We start from the raw sequence: 19,585 nt of genomic DNA, 5'->3' as shown, positions 1-19,585 counted from the left end.
TATTTATATTTTATATATATATTTATATATATATATAATATATATTATATATATATTATATACATTTATATATTTATATATTTATATACATTTATATATTTATATATTTATATATATATATATATTATATACATTTATATATTATACATTTATATCATAATTGCCAATACGTTTGGTCCTACATTTCTTGAAGACCATGTAAGAAGCTGGAATCTGCTTGTAATGCAAATGCGTGGATTTTAATCAAGGTGGGGCAAAACACTTTGTACCTGTTCTACATGAAAGACCAGGAACTGTAGAACTGATCTCTCCCCAAAAATGATTTCTAGCATCAGCAAGCATTGGACTGCATTCTCTGAATGGTCTTTGTTAAGAGAAATGCTTGATGATGACAGAGAGAAAGATAAAGAAATGAGATATTTGAAAGACAACTTCCTAGAGGACTATATAAGACAATTAAATCCTAATTCGTACTTCTATGAAAGGAACACAATTGAACAAATTCCTAATGATTAGTCCTTTACTTCTTCCTGTTTGCCAAAGCTTCCTCACTTAAGCTAAGACTGTAATTGAAGCACAAGATTTCCGCTGCACAAAATATTTTTCTAAATGCCCCTTTGTGAAGCATGAAAAGTAGATGTTCATTAGTTTATCCTTTTCAGTGTTATATTATTGGGTCCTGCAAAGCAGTTTTGTGGTGTGTGAGGGGAACAAGAGAGGTTACTTTATCTGGCCACTTCACTTTGTGTCATTTGAAGGGTAGTTTTTTTGAGGCATTGAGCACACTGATTTTCAGATCTCTTAAGATCAACTGGGGGTTCTCAGCAACTATGAAAACCAGGCTTTGGGCATCTCACTTTTGCTATTTTATTTTTTTTTCAGAAAGAAGGCATAACTTAAAGCGTAGAAACTATTATTGTTAACTTTGCAGCTATTCTCTGACCTCTCTCTGTAGGGCTTTCACTCCCTCCTTCTAGGCACTCTCTTCATCTCTCCAATATCATCACTTCTTTCCATACATATGTAGGTCAGTTGCCTCCAGTTCTTACAGTTAGTCTCCACCTTTCCCCCTTCGCCCTCATTTTCTATCTGATGATCTCCAAGAAGCTGTCTTTTCTCCAGAGTATTCCTATGACTACAGCTGGTGCCTTTCCTTCCTGCTCCCAGCCAATCCTATCTCCTGCCAGTCCACAAGTGACCCCAGCTCTCCCTGTCTACATTCTTGGTAAATAGAACTCAAGTCAAACAGCTGAGTAACCAATTTTTTAGTACCATCACTTAAGTTCATTCAGGCTATTAATGCCATTCAATAAAATATCTACACTTGTAAGAACTACAGTAAAGATTTTATGACATATGTGCTATAAATTGAGAAGCTTACCAGTGCAAGCATATTTATCTAAAATCATATGCTGTACAGCTGTGGTTTGCTGGCAACATACTTAGAATGGCTGGAGTATCCCATGGTTAAACTGAATTATATTGTCCTTGCTAGCTCTCAGAAGATTTTCCTTTAAAAAAAAAAAAAAATCCACATCCTTCTTCAGTGTTGTCATATGTGCTTACAATAATTTCTTAAGTATAAGCAAACTTTTCTGCTAAACAACAACTCTCATACTAAGTTATACAAAGCATTACTGTTTATTAAAAGCTGCAAAAGAAACATTATTCCTGCTATATGCAGAGACAAACATGCAAAGTGAGAAACTCTGGTTATGAGATACCAAAGACTAGAATAAACTCAGTAGGACTACCTGCTGTGTCACTCTTTTAGATTCTCCACAGACTCAAGTGCCCTCATAGTACAATTTTGGTACAGCCAGAAGCTTCCTCCCCAATTAAAGCAGACCTTACAAAAGCAAAGACCAAGATTTGTAAATGTAAACAGTAACTTAAAGGTAGGAACCAAACTAGGCACTCTAAGGAAATCAGGCCCCCTTTGAGAATTCCCACAGGTGGTAAAGCTGAAGCCCCTCCTTTCCCCCAAGCCACTTAGAATAGGACTATATTTAGGATAAAAGACAAGCTGTAATTTTGTGCTTTGACTGAATTTCTAAATCCATGTAATCTTTGCAAGTTGACGGATTATGCAGCTCACTAAATTTGAAGAGTTTCTCATAGACTAGACTATTATTAACAAGTTATTTGCTTGTTTCTGAAGATGTAAGCTACACAGCTACATCAGTCAATTACTTTTTTTTTTTAAACAAAAAGCACTCTTACATAAAAACAAACAAACATAACCCAAGCAAAACAAAACAAAACACCACCAAAGGTCTCGCTCCCTGCCACATTTCTTCAACAGCCTTCAAGGAGCTGTTGCATTTCACAGAGTTCTTTTTATCCTTATTTTTGGCCCAGTCCAACTTTTCCTCCTAAGTCTTGTAGTCTTAGTCTCATAAGAATATGCAAAGATACATGCATCTACCTTTGGCTGCTTTACACAAATTTGTACCATTTACAAGTGTATCAAACTTAAGCATCATTTAGCTGATAAGAGTTAGGAAAAGTTGTCTTAGTTCTGCTGTCCCAATCTATTTTAGAAATAATACTATGATAATAAATGTTTTACAGTGAAATAAAATTCAGTCAGACTGGTGTTTCAGTAAATTGGATAGAAAAATTAAACTGATGTGCTCATTAAATTTAAGAACACAACCACCTCAAACTGCCATTCGAGTCACAGAGACTAGTCACAGAAATGAGAGTACACAGGTTTGGCTAACACTACAAAGAGAAGACAAGGAAAGAATACATTCAACTGCAGAGAGTGCAAGGTCAGCATAAGGCTTTTTTTTTTCCTTTTTAATGCAGGTATCTTCTTTATTTGGATGAGAATCAAGAAAATAACTTCTCACCAGACACAAACCGTAGTACAATTGTTGGCAAAGACAGTCCTCATACAAAGCCTGCATTACTGCAACCTACTGCTCATAAGGAAAACAAACAATTGAAACCTCTTCGTCAGCATCTTAAAGTAGTATGTAGAAAGGACAGTGCTGCAGAATAGTAAGTAAAGTGTTGAAGACTTGTTGTTAAGACATGCAAGGAAGAGTTGACTGACTGGATGTACAGACCCAGTTCATCAAAAACGTGAAATAAAATATGCTAGCTTAAGCATGCAGTTGCAAATATGTTTTGTTTAACATATACTCTGGCATAAAAGTAAAAATTTTAAGATAGCAAAATAGCTTGCTCTTAAGAAAAATCACCTAAGATAGCTGTGCACATCACAGAAGATGCTTGAAGTTCTCTAAAGTAGAAAAGATACTAGAACAATTAGTTTTGGTAATTTGTTATATTCTGGAATAATTAACAATTTAGTAGTACCACCCTCCAGGTCAAAAAAATAAGTGTCTTTTTTTCTCCTTTAACAATAATTTTTAAGCAGGACAGTAGTGCATTTACAGAATATCATTTTATAGGCATATCAACTGTAATTGTTTAACAGGCATATCAGAGGCATACTCAGTTCAGCTCAGGCCAAAAAAATTCCTAGAATCTAAGAAACTGTTTCTTCTGAGATGAAAAGCAACCCACTTGCAAAAGTGTATTTGTTCTGGTGTTAATTAAAACCCAAAAGAAAACATTCAGTCTTCAGATTTTTACCAGGTGTCCTTTTCCACAAATATCCTTACGTCCATAGTCTCAGTATCTAGCTTTCTGAGGCTTCAGGAAACCGTTGCTACCCTTTATAGATTTGTAATGTTTTATCATCTCATATAACACCAGGGGTCCTCTGTTCATTATCTGCTACCGAGCTGCCAGATTTTAACTTAAGTGAACTTTCTGCCATGCAAACAAATGTTCTCACCACTTTTCATTGCCTCATCCTTGCTGCTTTCTCATTAGGAGAGCACTCACACTCCCAGATACACTCCTCTGGAGTTTTCTGATATGACTACAGCTTCCCCCTATAGGTCCAAGTGAGCTTACTTTCCATCTTCTGCTTCTACTTCTTTCATGAGTACAAAGGTCACTCCAGGAATGGAAGATCAGAAAAACTGACAGCTGGCTGCTTATTCCTCTCAGACAGAAAATTAAAGGAGAAATAAAAGCTAAAACTACCAGATTCTATTTACATCTACTATTTTTGATATATTTGTGACTAGGATCAAAAGAACCACGTGAAAGAGTTTTCCTGACTTCAGAAAAGTCATATTAGAGGTCAAACTGGTCACAAGTTTTATATCTACATGATTTAATCTCTGACAAGATAGTCCTGAGTCTTAAGGAAGAATATCATACTGGAAAAAATTTGGCCTACATAGGGATGACACAAGACTGATTTGATACTAAAGCCAAAACTCAGCAAATTAAAGTCTGAAAAAGAATTTTCCATATCACTAAAAAAGCTACCTCTATTGTGGAAAAATATATGATGAAGTGAACCATCAATAGTGAACCAAAATCGCAAAAGAATAGCATTTTTATACCATTTGTTCTAATGTGAAATCTCCAGATGCTACCACCAGGAAAAGTATACTTTGTTAGTAACTAGTAAAAGACAATAACTCATATTCCCAGACACATCCAAAACTACCTGTAGCCAATTCTGACTCAAGTGGTTGTTTTAGTGCCTGTCCGAAAGATCCACAAGCAAACCTCCTTTCTAGGAGCACTATGTATGTCTCCCTTCAACCAGGTGAGCAGAAAATCAGTATGAAATTTTCAGTGAAATCCACAGGTAGAAATCTATCTGCGGAAGAAATTTCCAGATCTCTATCATTTATTTAAAATTCTCCATCTGCAAAGTAATTCACACACTGTCCATTATTTTGTGACCTAAACTTGCCATGATATAACAATATGCCTGAAGCTAATGCTATTTGAAATACAGTTGTACTCACTGAACATACAATAAGACAAATTAATGGAAAAAAAAATCAATGTAACATAATGTACACACATGTACATTATATATTTTCCTGATAAAACAACTTGTGAGCTGTTTCATTCACATTATGAGCAAGCAATTTCTATTTTCTATTTGAAATTATGTGGAAGTCAAAAGATATTAATGCTTTCTAAATGACAATTTTAAATTGTCATGCCTTCACAAGAGGCATGCCTATTTGTGTGTGTGTGTGTGTGTGTCTTTTCGCTGTCTCTCAAAGCTACCCCTCAGAACATCAGTGGGGCTGTAGCACTGCAAACTGGTATCAGTTATGATTCAGTCCTGAAGTAATGAATTCCAGCACCCTACATTGGCTCACAGTTTGGAGCTCCTTTTTTATTTTTATTTTTGAAAGCAACTAGAAATAAGAGAAGTAATATGTGACAGCATACCCCCAGCTTGTATAAAGATGAAACCAACACTATACAAAAGCCACCAAGAAAACCAGCAGATGGCAATAGTGTCCCCATTTGCTTTTATTCTGCTTCAAAACTATTTCATAAAGAGATGATTTATTCCTTCCCCATTTGGATGATAAGATTCCCATCCTATTTTAACTTAGATTCACACAAGTGTATTGGAGTTAATAGTTGCAGTTCTTATAATGAAAAATTAAAATATCCCTTAACATATATTCCTTAAAACAGATTGAAATTCAATTAATATTTGTGGTTAGCTAAATACTTTTCCCTATATACGTTTTGAAAAATTAATGAAATAGGGAAAGAAGACTGAGAGGCTAAAACTGAGAAATTGTCTTGAAAATTAAAATAAAAAAAAAACAATGTTATCTGACTCCTCTGGCTTTCATGGCAACCGTTTGATAAATAACTCCAAAATACAATCTGATGAAAGGAAAAATGCCCATCAGTAAATAATAATAATAATAATAAAGTCACTATAAATCACCAAAAAATCACTACCCATCCAGGTTTTCTCTCTCTCATTTCTGGAAGAACATTTATGCAAGTGAGACTTATAATAATGGTTGGAACAAACTGCCTCATGGACAGGTGCTGGGCAAGGAACCACTGAACTGGAGTGCTGCCAATACACCTCACATTTGGCTGGATCTTTCCACAGCAGAAAGATCAGCCAGAATGTTTGAATTTCACTCATCAGTCACTTCCCTTTTTTCACCCCTTAATCTTTCCCCTGCCAGTGTTTCACTCTGAATGCAATGGGGCTTTGTGCAGAGGTTATCCAGAACACAATCTAATTCTTAACTGTATTCATTCAAACATTGGATGAAACAAAAACAGTGTCGATGTTAAATCCCTAACTAGTGGTAGCAGTAGGTATAAAAATCTTCCAGCGTTGGAGACTCAGGCTGCCTCATACAAAGTCTTTCTTTCAAAGCATGGGATTATTTTCTGATTCACGTGTGGCTCACTTTTTTCCCACTCTAAAAGATTCTCATTGCAATTTTAGCTTCTGCAGCCTTCTCCTAGCACCTCTGAATATAACTGCATGCCAACTCCTTTGCTGGAAAACTTAGGTGTGTGTGTGTATACATATAGATATATATAATTTGGGGGGGGGGGGGAAGGCGTATTAGGGTAGGGGATTGGTTGGTTTGTTTGTTGTTTGTTGTTGTTCTTTGTTATACAACTCCCCCCAGAAATACTTAGAAAGCTTTTCAGACTACTTTATGGAGAAAAACTTAGTTATCCAACCTTACATTTTAGCCATAATCTTTCAAAACAGCAGTTTCTGCCTATTTCTTGCTTTTTGGTAAGGTATTCCTGATAACATCAGTTTCCAAATCTTTCCCCAGAACCATAACTATGGGGAAAATTGTAACATAGTTGAAATCCACAGCTCTCATTTCTCAAGGAAGAGCTCTTCATGAAAATGGGTTTTGGTCCTTGAACTTCTAGCTTTTAGCCACAATACCAAATTAACTGTGTGATTTTTTATGAAGTTCATTATGGAAGGCCTGTTGTCCAGAGGTACACTCAGTTATACCATCCATAGGCAGCACTTTCTTTATACCTTTTGCTCATTCTGCCCCTCTTATCAACTGATTTGTCTGAACTTGGTTACTTCAAAGTCTTGAGTCATAGCATTGCAACTAAGCCACTAGATTTCATCAGTTGGACTCTGATTATAATTTTTCAACCAAAGTGCATGCCAATAGCTGGACCACAAGAAGATGATGTTGGAGGACTACAGGAAGTCATCTCTCCCCTTCAATATATAAGAACTTCACTACTGTTGCTGGTTATCTGGGAGAAGAGGCTGACCCCCAGCTCCCCACACTTTCCTTTCAGTTATTTGTAGAGAGCACTAAGATCTCGGCTGAGCACCCTCTTCTACAGAATAAACAACCCAAGTTCCCTTAGCCACTCCTCACAGGACTTGTGTTCCAGGCCCTTCATCAGCTTTGCAGCTCTTCTCTAGGCACATTCCAGGGTATCAGCGTCCTTGTATAGAGAGGCCCAAACTGAACACAGTACTTGTAATGCTGAATCCAAAGACTAGAAATACATAGTGTTCACCACAGAATAGCAATAACACATCTTCTGTGTTCAAACAACATATGCAGAAGGAATAAAACTTCTAGAAATTCTAAAATCACAGAAATATACTTTCTTTTACATATGGAAAAATGAGATAAGTAAATTAAAAAAAAAATACTCTTAGATGTAAAGAAATTAAACTCATTCCATAAATATTTTTGAACAGTAGTGGCTCTTGTTGAGGAAATAGTGAAGTAAAGAGGAGATACTGTGCAATCCGGGGTCATATACAGAGAGAGAGTTACCACTTTTGACTCTTTAAAGTAAGAAGAAACATTGAAAGTAGAAAGTTTCACTACAGTTCCAATAAATAAAAATAAAGAAGGTAAGTCTATGGGAATCAAAATAGCATGCAAAGACTTGATGGAATAAACTGGCTGTTGGGAAGCCTTGGTTTCTACAGCTTAGATAACAGACTTCTATGTATATATTGGTGTACTAAAATTAAGACATAACACTGAAATATAATGCTGCTAACACATTGTAGTATTACTGATCAGTAAAAAAATAAAAACTGTCACTGCCTAATACTAAATTTCTTTGGAATATTCTTTATTTATATCTGAAAGGCACAAAACACAACAATAACAGTATTTCAAAATATTGTCATAAAGCTGTTCGACTGTTTATTCCAATACAGCACATTTAAAATAACATTGATTTGTAAAATTTTCAGGCCTTTGAGTAATTAGGGCAGGCCCAAGTCCCTTGCTAATTCCCTGTCCCAGTGTATTTCTTTAGTAAATTCTCAGGATTAGGAGCAATCTACTCAGGTAATTTGAGATAGATTTATTTTTTCCCCTACGCGTATAAGTTCATAACACATTCCATGGCAGAACTCTTCTTTGTAAGTAGTGAGTGAGAGCATTTATTGCTGCAGCATCCCACACAAGTTTAGAGTGGACACCATAACCACTCTACAGCTGAAAATAGATGAACAGTTTAACATACCCTTACACACTACATTGACACAGTAAATTAACATGTAAATATAAGAACAGTGAAAAACAAAGTTATATTTCCCAGTATAAATCCAACTCTAATCAGAAATTTTCTCTGTGTGTGAAAGATGGTGTGTATTATAGAATTGTATAGACCACAGGTCTTATATATCAGCAAATAAAGCTTCTATATTCTGAATAAGCAAAAAGTAGAGGTGTGTGTGTGTATAAAAAACCTTTGGTTATTTCTTTAGCTTTGTTTACTTTTCATATCATTACTATATTATATGGATGACAGATTATAATAACCTCTTCTGAGTCACAAACTCAGAAGAGGCTATTATAATAACATCAAAGTAATCTCAGGAAAGGAGGCATGATTATTTCTTCTTTAAAGCTGAAGCAATGGGAAATAGACAAGAAAGAGGTAAATTGCAAAAAGGTCCCTCCCCAGTCTGTAAAGGTCTAGGAACAGAAATAGCCAGGAGTCCTGAGCTCTAGTGCAGATTATACCTGAGGGGTATGGTCAGATTTGACTTTCAAGTCTCCAAGCAATATATATAATTGGAAAAAGAAGAAAAAAAAAAAGAAAAAAAAAACATTTTTGAAATCTTAAAAAATATCCCTTAATAATATTTAAATATCAAAAATCAAAATATCAAGAATCAAGAATCATAAACTAACTATTTTTGTGTTTGGCTAATTCTTAAAGATTCAAAAAGTACTTATAAGGAGTACCTATAAGACGCATTTTGAGGAGGATACCAAAGAGTGATGAGAAACACTGATGACTGGGCAGAGAACAACTGCAGAAGAGAGGGGACATGAGGACATATGTCGATATTGGAAGTGTCATAATGAAAGAGGGAGGATTATATGGTATTGAGAATATTACAGGGAAGCTTGGGTAGGTCCAGGAATACCAACGGGAAGATGACTTGTGACAAAAACTCAGAAAAAAAAAAAAAAAAAAAAAAAGCTAGATTCCATTAGTTCCATTGATTATAAGGAAGTGTAACTTTCCCAAATTATCTTTAGACAAATGTGAAGCACACAGGCGAGCAAGCTTACAGTGAAGGTTTTACATGTTATAATTACAAAGAGAAGAAAAAAAAAAAAAAGTCTTACCTGTGGAGATGAAGGACTGAAACCCACATTGACGACACATTCTCTGTGTCCCCCCAGTTTATGTAAAAAGGTACTTGAATGCATCTCATATATATAAGCCTTAAAAACAAAACAAAAAAAAAGTAATATTTTCATTTTAAAAAGCTATGAAACATTCTCAAAGCATTAAATTATATTCCAAGAGGACAAAACATTCAATCTGCAGAGAAGTTAGAAATGTTTTCAAAATAGTTAAACAGGTATAAACGACATCAACGTTTAGAAGGGATTTCTATAGCTCAGGATAATTTAACAAATGGTTAATTAAATTAACCCAAATGGTATGTGTGTGTGTGTATGTGTGTATATATATACATATATATATATTTAGAAGGAGTAATGTAATCTTTTCCCCTTGAACAATTAAATATTGAGTATATCCCAAAATGTATTTTAAGGGTGTTATTCATAATTTAAACCCTTTTTAGATAGAAATATGTAGAAATCTAAAACCTTCATTTCTAAATTTGGAAACTCTCAGGTCTGTGGCTACATGAAATAGAATCCTTCAGTTTCTACACAAGGCTGACGTCTCAAATTGAACAGCATAGAATTCAATAACAAATCAATCACTATTATGAACAACACAGGTATCAGTGAGGAAAAAAAAAAAAATGATGCTACCTGTCTTCTCTTCTCAAAGGAAAGAGTAAAAAGTGCTTTCCAAGGAGTAAATTCAATTTAGTATCAAAACACCTATGCTCTTATTGGCTCAAAAAATGGAATCATACCAATGCAGAATTGTATTAAGAAAAAAATCCAAAATCCAATGAAAGTCATAGACATGTCAATACTACGAAAACAGCTGAATTGTGTATTTAAATTAGTGTTATCTTTCATTTAAAAAAAAAAATTTAAAAAAAGCTTTGAAACAGAAATGGTTGTATAGGTCCCCCACTAAGCTGTACTGAAAGTCACATGCTTGCACGAAGTCACATGCTTTATACTATATTTTTCTGGTATAAAACAACAGAAAGTTGGTAATCCAAACTTCACAGTTGCAATAAAAAGCTAAAATGTTCCTTTGCACATATTTAATATCTGCTGCATTTATTAAATACCCAGCCTATGAACATGGAATTTGGAGGACAGCTTAATATAACCTAAAGCAAACTGTGCACACATACTGTTACAACAACCTATTACTCCCTTGCCTATCTATTGCTCCCTTACCCACACTTGCCTTTAAAATTTTTTGTTGCTATCCCAAGAGGAATGCAATCATTCAGACCTAGGGCAACTCAGTTGCAAACTACTACAAGATACATGTCCTCAAATCTTGTGGACTCAACTGACAAATCTTCCAATTCATGAAAAGAATCATGGACATAGGCCGCTCCTGAGAATCACTTAATGCTTCACTCAGAAAACAAATCTCATCAGCTGACTCAAACGATTCTCTAGTCCAAGCCAGTACCAAAGAAACATTGCATAGTACTCCGTGTCAACTATTCCATTCATGACTATATTCACTGAGAGGCAATCCAAGAGTCCAACTGTAAATCTACTTAATTGTATCCTGTTTATATATCTCACAAATTCTGAATTCTGTCCAGGAATTAAAACCACCTACTGGCTTCAGTCAAGCACCTAAAAATGGATAGAAAAATAAGTATCCATTTTTAACCTCTGGATCTTTTGTAACATTTTATATGAATATTGCCATATTAACTGAGCACCAGAAGCACCAGAAAACCCAGTAATGTGTTAAAATCATTGTGTCCTTCCCTAAAGGATACAAAGGGTAACAAAAACGAAGTTTGTTAATTGGAAGCTCTGTCTCAAACACTAAGACCCTCCTGCCTACCTTTTATGCATGTCAGGAAACTGGTCAGAATAAGTATTTGACTGATAGTAATATACAAGCAGCAATTTTTGTTTTAAAATGTATGGCCATACCACAGCTACTATGACTTATACCACCTGGAACGTGATCAGTTCACAAGGGAACAGATAGACAAAGGGAACTCAAATACAATAAGAGATTAAAGTGCTCTAATAACACGCACCCCAACCCCTTCCCAATCCCCCCCCAAAAAAGAAAAAGGATATACAATAGACATGATGAAGAGTACAACACAATATATCAGTAGTAAATTCAGTCTGTACACAGAACTACTCAAGTTCTTGCTGTTGTGAAGTTTTCCATTCAGAAACACAACTTATGTTTATAAATACCTCCAGTTTATCACAAGATTCCTCTTTATTGACTTAAAAATGCTAAGCCATAGGTTTGGTTATTTACTTCACACTACAAGCAGATTACAATATTGCCAAGTAATTTGACTTAAAAAGAGAAGGTTTCAGAAATGTTTTTAACATCACAGTAGCCTCCAAAATTTCCCTTGCTTTATAGGCTGCAAGATCACATCCATCCATTCTCCTCCTTCCATACGGACTCTCCATTTTTCTCTCTGATTATACTATATCAAGACTCAAATTATATTAACATTTATTAGATGTGACATCTCTGTGTGCTGCTGTGTTTGTTACCTCAGTAAATTTAACGTTGTGCTCCCTACTTCATACCAAGCTGTGTCACATTGTGTGCTACCTGTCTTCACATTGTGTGTACCACTTCACAAGTGGTACAGACTTCTCACAGGACTTTCTTACTTCCAAAAACCAGAGAAAGTGCTAGCAAGGACTTTTTCTATTCCAGCAAATATGAGTTGTATAGATTGCAGTCAGGTTGTACTTCACCACCACAGTGACAGTGCTATCATGTCTACATAATTAATGGGAAATATTTAGAAAATGAGCAAGAGATGAGATGCTACTGGGGTAAGAAGTCCAAAATCCAGGAATAATCCAGAAAGGAAAGGACTATGCTGAAGGAGAGAAGAGCAAGCGATACTTCCATCTCCTGAACAGGATGCTCCTCTGCATGTAAATGTCTGATGAAAGAGGGTATTTGAGAGAAAAAGAAGAGTTCGTCCTTACCAAATGCCTCTCCAAAATCCTGTGGACCTCTTGTCAAAATGGTTTGATAGTATCACAATACCCAGTAATGCTATGACACTTTTGGGGTGTTTGTGTCATTATAGATTCAAATTCTACTCCCCATCACTATTGTACATATGTCTGTGCCCTTTGGAACTGTGGGGACAGCAAAAACAAGACACACGTCATGTTGCTTAATACACTACAGAACTCTTAGATATAAGATTTTAAAAAGAATAGAAATGAATGAGGAAAATACTGTAGAGAATAAAATCAACTTTAAAATACAGGTGTTTGGCATCAGTGTAATTCCTCTGGACTCTGTTCACCTAATACATGGGGAGCTAGTAAAATAGATTTATGAAATTTTTAATGTTCATATTGTGAGTGATTACTTCCCTTCACAAGCTAATTACTCTTCGATTGAAATATGTTGGAACAGCTGCACCAGTTCTTCTGCTAACAGTAAGACCAGTCTTTGACAGAGAACATGCATCAGACTGGACTATACTTCCTACTACTCCCCATCATCTCTGTTCCTTCTGACCCCAACTTGCCTTACTGCCACCTTTCTTTTCTCCTTTAAGCTACTCTCCTCCCTCATTTTCATGGAAGTAGGCACAAGAAAAAAGTGAAGGGAATAGCAGCAAGAGTCAGGCGTACAAATCCTCTGAATCACAGGCATAATGTTTTCCAACAGGTTCTGAGCCAAAAAGAAACATGGCTTCATGTTTTAAATGAAAAGAATGTATCACAGAGAGATGGTTAGTGAAGCTGAAATTTTTCCATCATAATTCAGTGGCTTACAAAACTTTGCCAAACTTATGCAATAAAATAAATTTTCCATTCCAGGTTCTGAGTTTTATTTGAATTTGGGGAGAAGAACATTCATTTTTAGCTAAGTCTCTATGTCCTCATTCCTCTTTTTAAAGAGATGTTATAACTTTTCATTGTCTTTTTGAAGATAAATTCCATGTTTGTGAAACATCTTCCACACTTTTCCTAAATCAACACTTCAGCTCATACCTGATTTTAACTAATCACACTTCTCAACCTACAAAGCAATCAATCTCTTGCCACCCACCTTTCAAGAAATGCTTCTTAGTGATGAACTAGAGGTTAGGCTGGATGCAGCACTTTTCTGAATCAGTCACATTGTGTACCAAGACATACTGAGTCAGAGAAAACTAAAGACAAGCAGATACAGATGGAACCTAAATGTAGCTAAGCACTGAAACATTCATTGTGGTGAGAATGACTTCAACTCAGATCTTTTCTAGAGACTGCTTTCATACTGGAGATCTACTACACAAAACACACACAACAGGGCTGTGAAAACAATTTTACCACTGTATTTCAGAAAATTCTCTCCCAACAGAACTACTGTTAAACTTCTTTCTGATACTGTCTTTTTGATACATTTCTTGCCCTATAAATCTTTTTAGATGCAGTAATTCAGTAGAAAAAGTGGCAGAGTCTGTTTACATCTCAGAATAATTTATTACATTGTGATAGGTATCATCATCTCTTCCAATAGCTGCACTTTTAAGGAAATTAACAATTAAAATCAGAGTAATTTTGACATGTATCATAACTGAATGCCATTGAAAGGAAAATGTCACCACAAAGAGTGTATAAAAACAGCTTCTGTTTAATTAACACTAGTCACAGATATTTAAACTAGCCAGTGATAGCCTAAATCCTGAGAATCAAAGTGAACTTGTTGCAAGATTGAAAATGAACTTTTCAGTAAATTTATCATCTTCAATAGTTAAAAATATATATATTGTATTTTAATTGAAATGATATCCAGGTATTCATAAGTGGAATAACTCCAATATAAATATTCTCCTACTATAGTCCACCATAACTTTAGTTTTTACTACATTTCCGAAGTCATTCCAATTGTTTTTCTATTCTATACTTACTAGATGTTTTTATTATTTTCTTCTCTATAGAGAAAAAAAAGAATAGTAAGTGATGTATAAATGATAACATTACACTAGGAAAAAAAAATAATAATAATGTTGAAAATATGAATTCAACAATAGAGGAAGAACAAATTTTTCAGCAAACCAAATGAAAGAAAGAAAGAAAGAAAGAAAGAAAGAAAGAAAGACAGTAAAACAGTCTAGGAAGTACTCAGTAATACCCCAAGTGCATATGCACATATAATCTGCTACAGACTTTAGCCAAAGTCAATCCCTTTTTTTTAATATTAAGACCGAGTTTTTTTGTAATAAAAATACCAATTCAGTAGATACTGGTATTTCCTTTCCATTTCTGTCTAAGGGTCAGCCAAAAGTAAAAATCATTTACCTGTACCTATAGCTTCCAAACAGGTTTCCTGCACCCATAACCACATACTTACTTGTGTTTCCTTTCACTTGAAGTTTGAAGAATATTTGGAGTAGTCAGTTTTCATTAAACCCAGAGTGTGAGAGTGTATTTAGCACCTTATATGTATGTAGAGGCTTGTGTTTTCTTCTTTAAATTGCTAGCAAGAGACAGGGAAGAAGGGTGAAGGTCCCTCCTTGAGGACAAGAATTTATAACCAAATGGAAAACTACTTAATTCTATTACACTAGTAGAGAGGGTGTGCAAAATGAATCGACTATGTACCTGCAGAGTTTCACTATAAATTATTTGCTCTGTTTTCTTTTACTGTGCCTTCAAAGCAACCTTGTCCCCATCTGTTCCCACTGCACCCTAGTCCAATCCATGATCATGTGCATTTGCGTCAAAATACTTATATGTCTACTCTCCTCCTGGGTAGGAGAAGAGGGGGAAGCAAGTCAGAAAGGGCAACACTAAAATCACAACAGAAAAAAAAAAAAAAAAAAAAAAAAAAAAAAAAACACATCTTTTTTAAATCAGTTCTTGCTCAGGGACCAGAAAAGCAACAACACTTTAAAGAAAAATCCTTTCTAGTTGTTGTGGCTTTAAACTGGAGTACCTTATTTATATCACAAAAATAAATAAATAAATAAAACTAAATAAATAAAAGACCTAGCATCTAGCATACCTAATTTGACCTTACACAAATATAGATTTTGTTCTTTAGAAATTTTGCATGAATTGGACAAAGCCATCCCTTTCCTGGGACTACTACTTCTAATATTCCAAATGAGCTCCAGAAGATGAAAGTGTTAGAGCCTCTGATGGAAAATAAATAATTTTACTTACACTTTTATGAAAGACCTCTGGATTTGTTAGTAAAGCATTAGTCTCCATTTGCCTCCATCAGTGCCATCAAGCCTGGTGCATTGTCCCATGCTACATGGTAGAATTGTTTGGCTTGCATTCCACCATTCCCTGTTTACACTGGAGCTGCATCTCCCACTGAACCATGTATTTTTCCTAAATGTCCAGCTTAAAAAGCACCTGAACTACTTATACTAAAATATAAAATAACAATCAGCCTGGAGCAGACACCCAGCATGGAAAGTTTCAGCACAAAACATTCCCAGTTATAAGCAACTGAAAACAGAATTATAGTGGAAAGTGTTAGACTACCGTAACTACAGGCATCAGTGCCAACTCCACACATAATAAAACAGGTTTCACAAATATCCTAAGCACTGATTAGCACTTTTTAGTCCTGAGATATCTTATACAATGGCAGCAGGGAAAGCCTTTTCAAGGCTGTCTCCAAAATATTGAGTACAAATGCCCTTTGAGTGTCCCTTCCCTTTCTAATGTCACTTGAGGAGGCTGTTGTTCTGGTGGTCTCAGGAAATTGCCAACTACTATAGGATCCCAGTTTCCATCTGAGTTCCTTTCATATAACCACCAAAGGTTATAAGGTTATAATTCACCAAATGGTGAAAATTAATAAGGTTCTTCATTATTAAAAATATGATCAAGTTCAGATCTTTCAAAACACAGGGCACACTTTTCAAATGTATTAGTATGATGACAGTTATAGTTAACATGCTTTATATAACCTTTTTTAGTGCGGAAATTTAAACAGATCTAACCATAGCTCAGCTTTACTTCTGTAATTCTCCCTTCTTAGAAATGTCCGATTTATATTTTCCCTGATTTTAGTTTCTATTTAATTAACCAATTTCAAACCCTCATATATATGATTGTTTTTATCTGTCTGTCTGTGTTATTTATGTAGCACCAAACACTGCTGTATTTAGGTTACTCTTACTTTTATAACATATTTTGGTTTGGCAGAGTGCAGAACTATTACTTGAAGACTTTGTTCTAGGAAAATTTACCTCGCCTCTAGTTACAACTAGAAACAGCACAGTTGGACCATACCCACACTCTGGAAATTTTTCTTTGCTTCTAAAAATGTCTTCTGTATTAACTTTACCAATAATTCCATTCCTTGTTTGTGTACTAGTATTGACTGTTTGACAGAAATACTATGAGATTCAAAAAATGCAGACACTCATTCGGGTGTTTAAGCGTAACAGGGAATTTCACTAGTTTTACAATGGACTGTATTATCTTAATAAATTTGCAAGGACAATGTTATCAACTAGAAGCACAACAGGACATATGTAATACATAAAATTCTTCAGAGGTGTACACTGAGATATACATACAGAAAACACATGACTTGTGGTTATAAGTCTCTATGCATGTACTTTTAGCATCTCACTGCCGTTTTTGTACATAAACAGCTATTACATATGCATGCATACCAAAATGAAACTTGGGTATTCGTATCTACTTTGACTTCCTGTTTTGCTTACATTTGAATATGGGGTATTTTCTCATAGGATAATAATAGTCATAAAAGCCAACCACACTCCAAATAGTCCAAGAAACCAAGGTTCGAGAGTAATACAAAGTTGTGTTCTTCTTTGGAAAGGGATACATTTCCTCCAACAATAGCTGGCAGAGAGGTAGTCACAGCTGCTGTCATTCATACTCTGCCATGGGTTTCCTTCTGCCAGTAATGTCAGTCCTGTTTTTTCCACAGTAATTATTACTAATGCTATTTTCTCCAGATGCTTTCTTTTAAAGCCTATCTGAGTTAAACAATATGGACATATAAAATATAACTTGAGCAAAATATAATTAGGATGCCAATGACACTGAAACCCAAAATACCTCAGATAGTCCCTGCCGCTGCTTCATATAATACATTCTGTTCTGCAAGCCCTCTGGTACATAGCATAGACTGACACAATAAGTACTAATACAACATTGCTATCAGACATTTCTAAAAATAATTTTCCATTATTTCCAGAAAATATCATAATTTTTTTCCAAAGCCAGTACTAAAGTCAATACTATAGCATACTCTACTGATCAAAGATACCGAACTTAAAATATCACTGACACCATACATTTATCACTCTCAAGAGATAATAATATAAACATATAGAGTAATACAACTTCTGAACTATTAGAATCATAGAATCATTTAGGTTGGAAAAGACCTCTAAGATCATCTAGTCCAACCTTTAACCTAGCACTGCCAAGTCCACTGTTAAACCATGTCACTAAGCTCTACACCTACATGGTTTTTTTTGAAGACCTCCAGGGATGATGACACAACTACTTCCCTAGGCAGCTGGTTCCAATGATTCGCAACCCTTTCAGTGAAGAAGTTTTTCCTAACATACAACTTAAACCTTCCCTGGCACACCTTAAGGCCATTTCCTCATCTTATCACTTGATGCTTGGGAGAAGAGAATGATCCCCACCTCACTATAGCCTCCTTTAAGGTAATTGTAGAGTGCAGTAAGGTCTGCTCTGAGTCTCCTTTTCTCTAGGCTAAACAATCCCAGATCCTTCAGCCTCTCCTCATAATAATTGCCTATTTTTAAAAAGCTAGATTAGTGAGAAACAAAGAAAAGAAACCAAAACCACCTTAGCCCTACCCACCCTCTTCCACTTCCTACCCCTGAGTGGCACAAAGGAACTGGTGAATGGGGGCTGTAGTCAGTCCCCAATGCTTTGTCTCTGCCACTCCTTCATGGTCACTCTCTGCCCCTGCTCCATGTGGGCTCCCTCCCATGGGATGCTGTCTTTTCCAAACTGAAGGAAGGCTTCTGCAGCGGCTTCCCACAGGCAGCAGCTCTTCAAGAACTGCTACAAATATGGGTCCATACCACAGGGTCCATCCATCAGGGGCAAACTGCTCCAGCACGGGTCCCCCATGGGTGGCAGCTCCCCCCAGACCTGCTCCTGTGTGGGCTCCTCTCCATGGGCTGCAGCTCCAGCCCAGAATCTCCTCCAGCAGGAGTCCTCCACAGGCCACAGCCTCCTTCAGGGCAGATCTACCTGCTCCACCATGGTCTCCTCAATGGGCTGAAGCATGGAAATTTTTACACCATTTTTTTTTTTTACACCTTTTTTTTTTTTTTACACCACCGTTTTACACCATGGACTGCACAGGCAGACAACCTGCTTCAACAAAATCCTCTCCAGAGGCTGCAGAGGAACTTCTGCTCTGGCACCTGATGCACCTCCTGCCCTCCTTCTTCACTGACCTTGGTGCCTGCAAGGCTGATTCTCACCCCCTCTCTACCAACAGTTTTTGCGGTTGTTGTTGTTTTCTTCTTTCTTTCTTTAATATGCTCTCACAGAGGCAAAAACAACATCGCTTATTGGCTCGGCTCTGGCCAGCAGTGGGTCCTTTATCTAACATGGGGCAGGTTTCTGGATTCTTCTCGCAAAAGCCACCCCTATGGCCCCCCACTACCAAAACCTTGCCATGTAAACCCGCTACACTCACAAGACTTGTTCTCTAGACCCTTCACCAGCTTTGTTGCTTGTCTTTGGACACGCACCAGTACCTGGATGTCCTTTTTGTAGTGAGGGTCCCAAAACTGAACACAGTATTTCAGGTGTGGCCTCGGCAGAGCTGAGTACAGGGGAACAATCTCTTCCCTAGTCTGGCTGGCCATGCTATTTCTGTTACAGGCCAGGATGCTGTTGGCCTTCTTGGCCACCTGAGAACACTGCTGGCTCGTATTCAAATGGCCATCAACCACCCCCATGTCCCTTTCCACCAGGTAGCTTTCCAGCCACTCTTCCTGCAGCCTGTAGCATTGCATGGGATTGTTGTTCCCCAAGTTCACAAACCGTCACTTTGTCTTGTTGAATTTCGTACAGTTGGCCTCAGATCATCATTCCAGACTATC

At 36.3% G+C, this 19,585-nt stretch overlaps 1 protein-coding gene across 1 annotated transcript in view; it reads right to left on the bottom strand.

Moving 5' to 3' along the window:
• WDR27 (WD repeat domain 27) overlaps positions 1-19,585 on the bottom strand; it is a 126,747-nt gene that overhangs the window by 44,789 nt on the left and 62,373 nt on the right. Inside the window, exon 23 of the mRNA XM_072035801.1 lies at positions 9,489-9,587. Coding sequence (XP_071891902.1) covers positions 9,489-9,587 — 99 coding nt within the window. The remainder of the gene's footprint in view (positions 1-9,488; positions 9,588-19,585) is intronic.

This window comes from Anas platyrhynchos, chromosome 3, assembly GCF_047663525.1.
Source record: "Anas platyrhynchos isolate ZD024472 breed Pekin duck chromosome 3, IASCAAS_PekinDuck_T2T, whole genome shotgun sequence".
NCBI lineage: Eukaryota > Metazoa > Chordata > Aves > Anseriformes > Anatidae > Anas > Anas platyrhynchos.
This window is presented reverse-complemented; position numbering and strand designations above follow the sequence as displayed.